At 44.3% G+C, this 13,856-nt stretch overlaps 1 protein-coding gene across 6 annotated transcripts in view; it reads left to right on the top strand.

Annotated features, from left to right (window-relative positions):
• The window catches only part of KIFC3 (kinesin family member C3), a 66,102-nt gene that overhangs the window by 30,379 nt on the left and 21,867 nt on the right, over positions 1–13,856 (top strand). For 5 of the 6 annotated variants that reach the window (XM_075940443.1, XM_075940445.1, XM_075940442.1 and 2 more), the window contains 3 exons: positions 1,648–1,828; positions 7,973–8,169; positions 13,728–13,793. In XM_075940443.1, the coding sequence (XP_075796558.1) occupies positions 1,648–1,828; positions 7,973–8,169; positions 13,728–13,793 (444 nt within the window). The remainder of the gene's footprint in view (positions 1–1,647; positions 1,829–7,972; positions 8,170–13,727; positions 13,794–13,856) is intronic. The other variant, XM_075940447.1, reaches the window with a different exon arrangement.

Below are 13,856 nucleotides of genomic sequence, written 5' to 3'. Positions count from 1 at the left end.
AGCAGGGCTTGCTGAGAAATCCATGTAACTGTCACTACAGAGACAGCTTCAAAGTCCTGTCTACAGGCCATTAAGGTAGTCCTGCCACAGCGCCAGAAGCAGTGTCATCTTGATGTGGTAGCAGAAATAGGAGAGCTTTGCTTCTGGAAAGGAGACTACAGAGTTTTGTTTTCAGGCTACTGAATAACTGCTACTTACATTATGATAATCCCCTTATTCCTCTCCATCCTTCCAGATCTGTCATACTTGAGTAAGCCTGTTCGACATTAGGCTTGCTCCAATTCTGTGCTTCTGAAATAGTGACACGTTATAGTTACTTACAATGTGATATAGCAGCAAAAAAAGCCAGCATGAAATCAGAAACAACATGTCCTGGAACACAGCAGTTACAGTCTATAGAACAACTGAACTAACTAGAATACTGTATGCAGGACTGAGTCCCTTTCTATCCGGGAAGTGCTGACAAACAGGAAAGAATACAGAGAACAATAAATATGATTAAGAAGCTGGGGGCATTGATTTATGAGGCTGGATTTAACTCTAAGTTCATAAAGCATTAAAGCAAAAATCAAACTGAATATGTGCATCTTGGCTGAACCTCAACCAATGGGATATAAACATTAAGGAGAATGAGGACTTGTTTAAGATGGTTCAAGGATGGGCTGTAACTAGGAGGAATGGGATGAAAGTAAGGAAAGCAAAACTGAGTTTGAATCTCCATGAAAACTTCCTGACTCGGGGGACGTCTCCTGGCAGACATGGTGAAAGCCTCAGTGCTTGGGTGATCTGAAATGAGACTGGACAAAGCACCAGTCAGCGTAGGGAGAGGAATAATCCTGCACTCAAACGTGTCTGGGACTAGATGGACTAAATGACTTAATGCATCTTTTCTGGCTCTGGTTTCTGATTCACTCTGTTTAATTCCTGCTTAAACTGAGTTTTCTTTCTTCCTCCTTTTTCCCAACAATCTTGGCTTGACTCTCCTGCCTGCAATCAGGAAATCACCTGGTCTGGGATGAATGGATCAGTCTCAGTCACTGTAATTAAGTTTATATTTTTTCTTACATTGCTTTCTCCGTTTTTGTCCCTTGCCCATCTCCTCCTTGTTCCTTTCTCTCTAAAATAGAGTTTTCAGAACTGTGAAAAATGACTGCTGTGTGAGATGCTGATTTCCAGTCGGTAGTTTGTATTTGAGACCCTGTACCTGCTGCTTCTTATCTTTTGCCTTCTGACTGACCTTTTGGCAATCGGAGAGAGATGAGATCCGAAAGACGGAAGGAAAGCACGAGAGAGCATTGGAGGTCATTGGGAAGAGGGCCCTGATGGCCTTAGTGGGGTGCTAGAGGCTGGGGTTTGATTAGGTTGCAACAGCAATGGGAAGCAGTTTGGTTTTAGCAGGTGAGGAGTTAATTGCACGAGAATAGTGGAGGGAAGCAACCATCATGTGAAGACAGCAGAACTACATTTTGAAATACTGTTTGATTCTGAGGTAACGTAATGATTTCAATACCCTGGGGCACAGGGCGACCTTTCAAAATCTTGTTCAGTCAAAATCTCGTTCAGTCTAGGATGAAACGTCCAGGGAGAATTTGTGCTCTTTTGAGATACAATGCCCTTTAAAGAGAAAATGGTTGTGTTTTTATGCAGGCCTTGCAGGACCAGTTGGGCAAGGGCAAGAGTCAGGTGGAGAACAAGGAGAAGCGTCGTCAACCGCAGTCTCAGCGTATGACTCAGAAGCTGGGCATAGAGACGAGGCTGAGGTCTGCTCACAACTGGGACGCTGGAGTGCAGGGCCAGGAAGCCTGCATCATGAACGTTGAGAAAACAGGTAAAGGGGGAGGCATGAGACTTGATGGCCATTAATTCTCATGCCTGGCTTTGTCTTAAGGCAACAAAATCAGAAAAAAACCCTGCTTCATAGGCTACGTCTAGACTGTAAGCCTCTTTCGAAAGAGGCTTTTTCGAAAGTATCTTTCGAAAAAGCCTCTTTCGAAAAAGAACATCTAGACTGCAACCAGTACTTTCGAAAAAGCAAGCCGCTTTTTCGAAAGAAAGCACCCGGGCAGTCTGGATGCTCTCTTTCGAAAACGCCCTATTTGCAGTCAAGAACGCCTTTTTTCGAAAGAGCACTTTCGAAAAAAGGCGTTCTTCCTCGTGAAATTAGGTTTACCGCCGTTGAAGAAAAGCCGCGTTCTTTCGATTTAATTTCGAAAGAACGCAGCTGTAGTCTAAACGCAAGTGAAGTTTTTTCGGAAAAAGGCTACTTTTTTCGAAAAAACCCTTGCTGGACACAGCCATAGTGAAATGAAATAGGGGGTAAGTGAATTCCTTCAGCTCTTGTCCAATGATTCTTTAATATTAATGGCAACTGATTACTCATTAGGGACTGAATTTAGCACAGAGGGGAATCAAATGCAAACCTGGTGTTTGCACACAGGTAACAAAAAATAAATTCTCAGAGGGGTAGCCGTATTAGTCTGTATCCGCAAAAACAACGAGAAGTTGTGTGGCACCTTGAAGATTTGGGGTGTGTTTATACAGTAGGGCTTCACTCAAAAGAAGCCATGCAAATTGAGCGCCAGTTGCGCAGCTTATTTCGAAATCGGGAGCGTCTACACAGCACTTATTTCAAAACAGAGCCCTCTTCCTCCAACTTCCCTTACTCCACCTCCAATGGGGATTACAGGAGTCAGAGTAAGCAGTCCTCCAGCTGGACAATATTTCGACATTATTTTGAAATAACTGCCTGCTGTGTAGCCGCAGACTGAAGTTATTTTGAAATAATGTTGCTGTGTAGACATATCCTAACAGATTTATTTGGCCCAAGCTTTTGTGGGCAAAGACCCTGATGAAGTGAAAGCTTAGGCCCAGATAAGTCTGTTAGTTTTTAAGGTGCTACACGACCCCCAAAATAAGCTGTCACTTCAAGTCATTGACATATTAATTTACTCCTTTGATCTGAAGCAAGAATTATCTTGTTTATTTTTTCTCTTTTAAGGAAACTTTGTCACAATGCAATTATAGCCACCTCCTCCCTCCTAGTGCATTGCCGCCTCCTTCCCCCTTCATCCCTGCTCTCCTGCATCTCCTCAGCCTGAGTTTTTTCCTGTGCTATGTCTGTTTCATCTAGCAATAGAGATGCCTGCCCTGGGGTCTCCTGTACATGTTCTGTTTTTGTCTTCAGTCCTCCTCCTGCCCGAGGAGATAAATGGGATGTAAGAAGATTTATACTTCTTGTTTGGAAAATTGCGTCATGTCCAGATACTTGTCTGAGTCTGAAGCAGTTGAATTGCAAGCTCAGTAACAGGACCCCATCTTTGCTGTCGTGCAACTGTTGAGGACTGTGTTTCCGATTTGGTGTTCAAGAGGCTGATCTACAAGTCAGTCAGAGGTCTTCTATACCTCTCTTAGGTCAACTTTCCAAGTGGACAATATGGATTTGCTCTTATTCTTCCTTTTGGACCTGCATCCCGTCCTTCTGTAGATCACATCTCTGGGTACATCTAGACGACAGTCTTCTTTCAAAAGGAGATATGCAAATTTGGCGCTAAATTTGCATATCTTCTTCCGATCGCTTTTTCTAAAGCGTTTTTTCGAAAAAGCGATCAGAAGAAGATATGCAAATTAGCACTGAATTTGCATATCTCCTTTCAAAAGAAGAACGTAGTCTAGATGTACCCAGTGAATGTAAGTGTTCTGCTCAGGGTTGTAGCCCGTTGGTGGGGAAGCAAGAGATTTTCACTGAAGGTAGCAAAAGGAAGCGTATGCGTCTTTATGAGAGAAATGACAGGTCTGATTCTTATCCACTAATGCCAGTTTAACTCCATTCACTTCTGAGGGCATTCCTGGTGTACAGATTCAGGCCACGCATCTTTGGGTTGGAAATGGCTTTGCAGAAACTGTGCTGGAAGTTGGATTTTGGTCCCTATTATTTATTTTCTTCATTAGAAACTAATTACCTGGGCTTGTCCAGACACATCCGCATGAGTCACTCCCTGCTCTGATCTGGCTTGGAACTTACTGAGTTACCCATCTCTCTCTGCCCTATGTGGGCCTCAGGACAGGGTGTGTGTGTGTGAGGCCAACCCAGAGAGAGAGGGGAAGAGGTGTCTGTGACAGAAAGAGGAAGAAGCTTAAGAAGGGGGGAAGGCATGCCAGCTGGAAATATAAGGTGCCAAGAGACAAAAAGCAATGCAAGGAGTAGGCAGACACGTGAACTGCAACTTTCTTCTTACGCAGAGGATCTAACCTGCGAAAATGACATAACCCGAGTAAGCATACAGTGAGTTAGACCTAGAATTGATCTTCATGGATCTGTGGTACCCCCCTTCTGTGGACCCCTCTGCGTGCTGCCCTGTTCTCCCAAGTGCTTCACTAAGCCGGTAGCTGTTTTTCTAGCTGTGTCCACCCCAAGCAAAAGGTTAATCTGAACTTTGCTGATCCCTCCATCTGCTAATGCTCCTTGATCTTTTTACCCGCTTTGCTCATAGATGTTGTAGGCTCCCCTGCTTCCTAGGCTCCCCAATGGCAAATGGTCCAGGACAAATGGTCGGCAAAATGCAGAATAGAGAGGCCCAAGACACTACACAGTCAGCTGCAAACAGCTGAAAAACCAGAAAGTGTTGCCATAACAGATCAATTCATTTGTACCTTGGAACATCAACTGCTGGCTACTTCCACACCTTTCATACAATTTCAGTGTTAAATGTCCCATATAAATCCTATGACCTGATCCACCTTGTATATAATCAGCATGTTTTATGAATACTTGGGTATTGTACACATCTGGCTGTAGACTTTGTAGGACTCCTTGGCATCCACTTTAAAAGTTTTTTAGAACCAGCATGAAAGTCTGTGTGGCAAAGCTAGCTGTGTGTGTGTAACTTATGTATGAAGTGTCTGCATAACTTTGCACTCTAGTGTACATAGAATACTGCTGTGTGATTCGATTGCCAACCAGTAAGTCTGAGTGGTAAGTTGTATCATTTAGGCAGGCCTGCCTTTGCAAGCCTCGGGTCTCCCAAGAACGGTTTCTGAAGAATAACGTGTTGAAACAGATGATACGCTGTGCTCCAAAGGAGAACACATCCAAAGCATAACATAATCCCCATGCTTTGTTTAAATGAAGTTGGATACAGTTCCCATGGTTTTAAATTGAATGGTTTAAACTTAAATTGAATGGATTCAATGTCCCAGCACGGGATTAAAATGGATAAGACACAGACTCACGGTGGTTTCATACGTGCCACAACACCTCCTTTAATCCCAGGAGAACACTTTTGAAATGGACAAACACTCCCACAGGAATAACACTCTGCATTTATAAATCACTTTCTAGGTTCTTAGCAGAGACTCTTTACACCTCCTAGTGGATATTCTCTTTCTTTTACACGGGGGATAACTCAGTTCCTAAGAAAGGTTAAAGGCCAACACGTGCACATTGCTTATGGACACCCAACTCATCTCGTTAAAGTGTCTCAAGCACCCCAAAACTGAGACAAAACACCACCCAGAATCAGCAGTCACTTACGAAAACATTAGCCCTCTTCATAGATGAGAAGGCCAACAAGAACCTGGCTGATCATCTGATCTCACCTCCTGTCTCCACAGCCACAGCACACAAATTCATTCCCATTTGAACTAGAATACACCTTTTAGGAAACCAGCCAGTACTAACTAAACTATTTCCAGTGACGGAGAACGCACCACAGCCCTGTAACTTGTGGCAATTGTTAGTTACTCTCACTGGGGAATGGATGCCTCTTATTTCTAGTGTGAATTCAGCCACTGGATCTTGTTAAACCTTTGGACTGTCCATTGTCACACACTAAATCAGTGGCGGAGCTCGGGTTAGAACGTAATACCTGCTTTCACGACCACCAGTGGTGGAGAGGGGCAGCTACCCTGGGGCCTAGTGATCTAACAGAGTCTGGGGCTCCTGGCTGCTGTCACTGCCGCAGCAGCAGCTGGATCTCTGGGCCCTTTAAATTGCTGCTGGCGTCCTGGGCGGCACGGTCCAGGCAGCAATGACAACTAGTGGGGGGGAGGCTAGACGCCAGCTCCACCCTTCCACCCAAGGCTCCACCCCTTGTGGGGACCCAGAACCAAGCTCCACCCCTTGCCTTGCCAAGGGGCCCCGCAAGTCTGTTGCCAGCCCTGCTTTCAGACTAGGATAGAAATAAGGGCCTTGCGTAGGCAGGATGGACCTGTGGGGAGGTCACTGGACTGGCATTTCTTTATGAGAGAGGTGGTGAGTCCTGACTCAGCTGTACATTTCTTATGTGTCTTTGGGCAAGTTATGTAATTTAGCTTTAAAATGAAGGATGGGGAACATGCTGTTGTGAGGATAAGATCCATTGACGACTGCGAGGTGCTCAGCTATTACCATTACGAGGGCTTAGATGTCTAGATAGGAGTTGTTGACCAAATCTGCCTCTACTGTGTTGCAGGGCCAGGTGATTAGGAATATGAGCCAAGTGGGGGGAAAGAGTGAGTTGTGACCATGGAGATTAGGCGATTCCAGCCTGTGGCACAGAGAAAGGAGATTGTGTTATTGCCTGTTAGCATTTGTCCTTTTCACTGCATAGCATTTCTTATCACGCCTTGGATTGTGGCTGGTGTCCTTCGCTTGCTGGCCACAGCCCTGGCTAGAGCTGTTCCCCTAGCAACAACCTGTATTGGGTTATTTTCCTTACTTTGCCCCAAAGCATTTTTTATGACTTAAATGAAATCACGGACTCTGTCTGTGTGTTTTCTTTCTTGCTTGTGGTGCCAGGAATGCGGAAGTCAGCAGGTGATGAACTCCTCAGCCCGGGGCTCAGAAGCAGTGGGGTATTTATGAACATCACATGCTTGTCTGTTCACTGTGTACTTTCCACCAGCCAGATTCCAACAGGGAGTTTCCTGGGGGGGTTGTGACTGTGGAGATGTGATGTTTGTGTCGTCGCTGTCTGCATCGTTTCTCTCACAATGTGCTTCCGTCTCTGCTTGGATCACTGGTCCCCATGTGCTTCCATTGATTGGCTCAGTGACCGCCATTTTCCATCTATGAGGAGCTGAATCTCTCTCAGAGAAAATGTTTGAACCACGTAAGGTATTGAATTGTTACGAGTGGTTTCAAATGCCCTCTGTGACAATTTCGTCAGCCCGGAGGGGGCTACACTGAAGTCCTGCTACGGTCGGTGAGACCACTCACATGAGTAGTTAGGTGCATGCTGATGTGTTACAGAATCAAGGCCTTGTTTTGGTTCTGTCAGCCTGGCACAGAACTCACCTAAACAGATTATGTTAAAAGGTGTGCATACTCACTTGTTTCTGGTAAAAAACTTCCAGGCAAATGATTCGTCTTCTGTATTTAGAGCATCCCTGCAGCTCCGTACAAGAGCTGGCGGAACTGCTGTTTTCTTCACTAAGGGAACGTCTACATAGTAGCGTTATTTCGGAATAACTGATGTTATTCTGAAATAACGAAGAGTGCGTCTACACTGCAAGCCATTATTTCGAAATACAGGAGTTGGAACTCCTGTAACCCTCATTTTACGAGGAGTAAGGGAAGCCGGAGGAAGAGTGCCCTTTCTTTGACTTCCTGCTTGTAGACAGCACCAAAAGCCGAATTAAACTATTTCGGCTTAAGCTACACAATTGATGTAGTTCAAGTTGCGTAGCTTAATTTGAGTTTTGCCCTGCCCTGAGAGTTTTGATAGGAGCAGGGGGTGTTACTGGAGCCAAGAAATGTTTTTTACAGCATGATTAGCCCATGCAGGAAAGAGTCGGGGGGTTTTCACTGCCATGATGGTCCTTTTCATGTTTACATCTCCTGCTACACTTGAATCATGTAGTGGCCCTACTTTTAGTCCCCACTTACTGCCCTTTCCTGGCGTGTGTCTGTTACTTCATCACACGTTCCAACCCCCGTACACTCAGACCTACTTGCTGCTTTATACATTTAATATTCACAGTCTTCTTGTTGCAGGTGGAAGGTTCTTTAGTGGGAAATGCTCCAGCTTGACAGGAGCACATCAGTTTCCTATGATCCAGAAGATGGTGGAGTCCATGGCCCAGCTACAGGAGGAGAAGCTCCAGCTGCAGGAAGAGCTGTTGGCACTGCAGGAGAAACTTTCTGCCCGGGAGAATGAAGAAGTAGCTGTGTCTGTCCAGCTGCAGGATCAGGTATGCACAAGCTGTGGGAGGAAGAACGCTGCGAAAAAACAGAGACATTTTTAAGGGTTCATATCCCAAAAGGTGTTAGGCTCCTAGCTTCCACCGATTTCAAAGTGAAATAAGTGCCAAAATGCCTTTGAGGATCTCAGCCGAAGTGTTTAGGCCAGTATTATAACTGACGTGACAATTGCCATGTTTCAAGTGTTCTTTGTTCTCACACTAATTCCTCTCAGAACTATTCTGCTGCAAAGAAGTACATTTGTAGAGCAGCTATTTTGAAGTGGTTCTTATCAGCCTCTTGTAACTTTTTTAGTCTTTGAGGTGCTACTAGACTAATTGTTGTTAAGTTTTTCCTGTTACAGACTCACTGGGCTACTCCTCTGAAGCTTATCTCTCACTGTCTTTTTTTCTTCCTCCCCTTCAATTTCCCCCCCTCCCTTTCCCTTCCTTTCTTCCCCTCCCCCCATTATTTATTCTTGGATCTGGACTTCCAACACTCTGGTCATCTGAAGAAGTGGGCTGTGCCCACAAAAGCTCATAATCCATCGACATGGTTTGTTAGTCTTTAAAGTGCTACCAGACCAGTTGTTGTTTTTTAAGTTTTTCCTGTTACAGACTAACTCGGCTACCCTCTGAAGCTTTTGATACACAATGTATTGTGCTCCCTCTGTTGGTTCTGCAGCAGTAGTCAACTCATGGGTCTAGTGCAGGAGGCGTGAAGGAAGATTCCTGGTGTGGGAGGTGCTCCTGCGGGGGGGCACAGTAAAAAATTGTGACTCAGAAAGGGGGCTCAGTTCAGAATGTTTGAAAAATCACTGATCTAGTGGTGAGGGCAGGCTGTTTGGAATGTGGGCTTTGTGTTCATTCACAGGTCTGCCTCTGAACTAGAGTCCAAACAGCTGTGTGCCTCAGTTTCCCTCTCTGATCTCCTACTGAATTAGTTTTGTGGCATTTCAAAAAGAGCTTGTTAAGCACCAAGTATTGCTGCTTAGCAAAACCTACTTCCAGAGCTAGGCTGTGATTGTCCATTACACCAAGTGCACAAAGGGCACAGCATGGTAGGTTTGTTGGATGAAACAAGCAAGTAATTCTAGTGTCACTCAAAAGGCAGGGAGTAAAAAATATGTTTAAAAATCAGTTTCCCAGCTGGGGAGAAAGCTGATAAGAGAACAGGTATGTGGGAGGGTGGGTACAGAGGAGTGGTGCAAGAAGTACCAAGACATTCTTTGGTTTCTAAGATATAGCAACATTTATTAAAATAATTATCTGGTTGTTTGTCACAATGTAGCAAGATTATGTGACACTGGTAACCACCTCTGCCCCGAACCTTAAGGGAGGTTGGTGTATAACTCTAGATGCGGCTATGATTTGATTCTGCTCTTAATTACAGTGGTGTAAACTCAGCCAAATAATTGTATTGCATGCAGTTGTGTTACTGTGATGACACCAGCGTGTGTAGGTTAACGCAGAATCTGGCCCTATACCAGCAAACAGAGAGAGAGTGACATTGTACACTGGAGGCAGGCAACTCTGCTAGGGAAAAACAACTAGTTAGCATATGGAAAGGGAAACATTCTTTAGCAAGATTTTAAAGGCTAATAGACACAAAGACCACACCTAAGTGCCAGACATAGCTAAGAAAACCAGTTGTCATCTCTAGCAACTGTGATCAGGCTGGAGATACAACCAGTGAGAGCTAGCCAGACAAGCAACCAGGCTCCACCTATTTTGCCAGGGAGGGGTAGGTCTCCAGGTGAAGTGATTCAGTGTCTCCTTTTGCTGTCTTCACCTGAGGAAGAGAGATGAGTTGGTATACTCTAATTTAACACTGTGAGTTTTTTGCTAATGAATTTAGGGGCTAAACTAATGCTGATGTTAAATGTCCTGATAATCACTCTTTCTGGGTGCTGTTTGTGAATGTTTGTCTGTGAATTCTGTAAATGCTCATTGTAAAGACATTTCAGGACCCATTTAGGTTACCACTGAAGCTGGAAGGGTCTGAAGTGCATAAAGCCATTCATAGATAGATTGCAATGGGTAATGCAGACTTGATTGTGATAGGTTTTTACCTTTGTTTCCCCACTATAAGAACCAACTATTGTAAGTGTCCAGAAGTTTTTACTCTTTTCAGGGACATGCTACTAAAGTTGTTGCTTTGAAAGTGTAAAATTTCAAGATTAAAGGGAAGTTAAATATATTCAGATCTAAGTTATGGATATGAATAGATTAAGTGATTTAAAAAACCCACTATCCATTATATACATCCTTTGTATTTGTATTTTTCTCAGGTTGGGCAATGAAAATAGATTAATCCGTTTCAACTTTTTTTCTTTTTCTTTTTCTTTTTAACTTCATTTTCTGGTTCTCATGAAGTTGCATAGTGCTGCAGTATTTGGGGACTACCATGTTTAAAAATCAGACTCCTAATTCTAGTGACCTTTGGTTTTGTGGAAACCTATCTTTATAAAAACCTATTTTTAGGCAATATATCATCTGTCAGTGTGGCATCTCAGAGAATATGGTAATACCATATGTTTAAGTATTAGTTCTAATTTCTCCTCATTAGTTGGGTGTAACTTAATTGAGCTGAATTAATTGTAGCATCATGTAAATATGTATTTGTTATAAGTCAGCAGTTCTAAACTGTGATTTACAGATCACGGTAGGTCTGCAGAGAGCTAGCTGTTCACATGGCAATAGCGCCTTCTCTTTGTTTTCAGCTGTTAAATGCTATTAAAAGAAGCTGAAGTATGTGAATAGCCCTGCCAACATTTCTTTTCCTTGCACTTGACTGCTGTGGCTGCCACAGGGATGTTGCATGATCACAGATGGGCGGGAAAGAACTAATGAGAGTGTCTTTCTGCTAAGATCTAGTTCACTCTATAGTAGCGAGATCCCTTGCAACAAGTTACAAAATAAATATTGGCATTAATTGTTATGGGAGCCAAACCATTTAGAGTAAGTCCAGCTGTCTGGTGGGATCCATTGCTAGCACAGGGGACTTTCCGACCTCCACATGCCCACGTTAGCTCCTGTTTTAGAATGTGTCTAGGGTAGGTAACGGGTCTCCCCAAGAGAGGGAAGGAATGTGGTTGGAGAGCAGAGGGAGGCATGGAAAGCAAAAGATTTGTTAGACCCCCTTGAGATTGCCCCCTGCTTTGGTCAAAGCTGAGCACTTTTCAGCTACTACAGGACCAATCTTCATCCTGCATTGAGCACTAAGAGGGGGGACGGAGGAAACAGAATTGGGGTCTTGCTAGGGAGAAGTGCACACTCCCAGATCTTTGTGTTTAAAAACCTTTCTTCTACACCAATCAAAGAGGGAGCCAGAATGTAAATTGAGGAGAAGTCTAATGTGTTTGTGGTGCAAGGGAGAGAGGGGAAGGTTGCCAAGCAGTTCTGGAGTGGTATCAAGAGCATTCTACTCACCTCAGGGCAGCTGCACTGAGAAGCAGGTCGCAAATCCCGAACTGGCTGTGAGTTCTATACTTAGTTTTCACCTATCGAGCACAAACGTCTCCGACAATGTAGCAGCCTGCCTCAGGAGTCACAGATAGTTCCCTTGGGTACTCTGATCTGTCTAGCAAGCTTGCTCTTGAGTTAGATGAGGTTCTACACCAAAAGTTACTATGATAGTCAGGTTACTCCCAGATCCAAAGGACCAGTTGCATAACCAGGTCTATGGCATCTTAGATCTCACACAAAGCTTGTGAGCCAATCCTGTCAAGCTCTCTAAAGGTTTTTTAACTAGGAAAGGAAATGAGTTTTTATAAGGTTAAAGCAGGTAAACGTACACAAACTCTACGTCTACACTGGCGCATTCTCACGCAAAAACTCTTTTGCGGAAGAGTTCTGCAAAAACTCTTCCAGAAGAGAGCGTCTACACTGGCATGTGCCTTTGCGCAAGAGATGTGCTTTTGCGCAAGAGCATCCATGCCAGTGTAGACGCTCTCTTGCGCAAGAAAGCTCTGATGGCCATTTTAACCAGAGGGCTTTCTTGCGCAAGAAATTCATGTTGCCTGTCTACACTGGCCTCTTGCGCAAGAAGCACTGATTTCATACATTAGAACGTCAGTGTACTTGCGCAAGAACTTGCGGCCAGTGTAGACAGACAGCAAATTTTGGCGCAAAAGCGGCTGCTTTTGTGCAGGATCGCGCCAATGTAGACACAGCCTAAAGGTAATAGAGATTGTATAACAATCAAGCTCTTATGTGTCCTTTAGGGCTAAGCAGCTGGGGGACCCCTTGCTTATGCCTTGAACTCTTGCCCTCTAGACTAGTCTAAGCAGCATAGAGACACAATTTCTCCTTGGAAGGGATTTTTGAGCTGCCAGCTCACCTGATGGGAGGAACCCACTTTCTTGTCTCCTCTTCATGGGAGGTGGGTTTGGGGGGTGAACAATCACCAAGTCTTTTATCTTCTTTGATGCTTCACAATAGTCTGCCTCGTGTTGATGGGCCTTCTCTGGGACAGGACATAACACCTATTGTTGTAGGCCGGCATTAGACACTAATTCATGTCTCTCTTCAATCTGGTGCCTTACATAAATGCAAAGGCTTACAGTGCAACTGCTCAGATGTTACCTCACCTTACAGACTTCTATCTACTTTCTCGCTGTGGTAGATTATCCATGGCACACAGAATGAAACTGGTGTGTTATACACAGAGAAAATATTTGTTGACTTCTGTATAGAAGAGTCCTGCTATAAAAGTTTTAGGAATTTAAAAACCATTGCTTGGAAAAAAAAATGAATAGACCTTTTCCTAAACAAAAAAGCAGAAAGTGCCAGAAGGTGGGAATGGGGACAGAAGTTGGCTCACTTGATGATTCTCTGTTCTGTTCACTTCCTCTGGGGCACCTGGCATTGGCCACTGTCAATGGATGATCGGACCTTTGGTCTGACCCAATCTGGCCGTTCTTATGATCCAGAAAAGCAAAGGAGGAGGGGGGCGATTTGATCTCTGAACACAGTCGGGGTGGACGATCTCTCCAATGAGACCCAATGTTTTTTATCCACTGAAGTTTCTCCCAAGATTTGGTGATAGAATGGAACACGCTCTGTCAAAATGGTCATGCGATAGAGATGGTTACCTGAAAAACAAATCTTTTAAAATGTTTAATCCTCACACATGAGGAAGTATCCCATACAGAGATGCATGGAATGAATATTTGGTGTGGGTAGCTTTCAAATGGTTCTCTATAGTCACGTTAGCTGAAACAAAGAGTATTGCTTGTGTCACGATGAATGTAGCATCTCATGCAACGTGGGGCTTGCTGGTATGGTAAATTATCTCCTCAGGGCCAGCGTCCTTCCAGTGTAGTCTTGGACACCGCTTTCCTACAGGCCAGGAGAAGTGGGGAGAGAGGGGCCTGCAATTCCTAGCTACCTGGTCTATCAATTTGGCTCTGTGTGGCTGGTAGGAAATGTAGGACTTTTGCCTGAGGCTAAGTATTGCAGATTCAGATGAGGAAGCGTGTAACTTGAGCCTGTATGTGTTGGGAGGAGGCGTTTGTGGTCAAAATAAAAAATGGACCAGCCTAGTCAATTGGTGCCTGTGTTGACAGGTTGAAAATCTGAAGGGGAAACTCCTGGACCAAGCTCAGGAAGTGAACAGACTCCGCTCTGAGTTGGTGAGCCCTTTGAAAATGAATGTACTTTTGATACCTGCATCTGTGCTTTTGATCCCTGTCTTT

The sequence above is a fragment of the Pelodiscus sinensis genome, chromosome 12 (assembly GCF_049634645.1).
Source record: "Pelodiscus sinensis isolate JC-2024 chromosome 12, ASM4963464v1, whole genome shotgun sequence".
In the NCBI taxonomy this organism is placed as follows: domain Eukaryota; kingdom Metazoa; phylum Chordata; order Testudines; family Trionychidae; genus Pelodiscus; species Pelodiscus sinensis.
The sequence above is the reverse complement of the archived record's forward strand: the minus strand, read 5'-3'. Positions and strand labels throughout refer to the sequence as shown.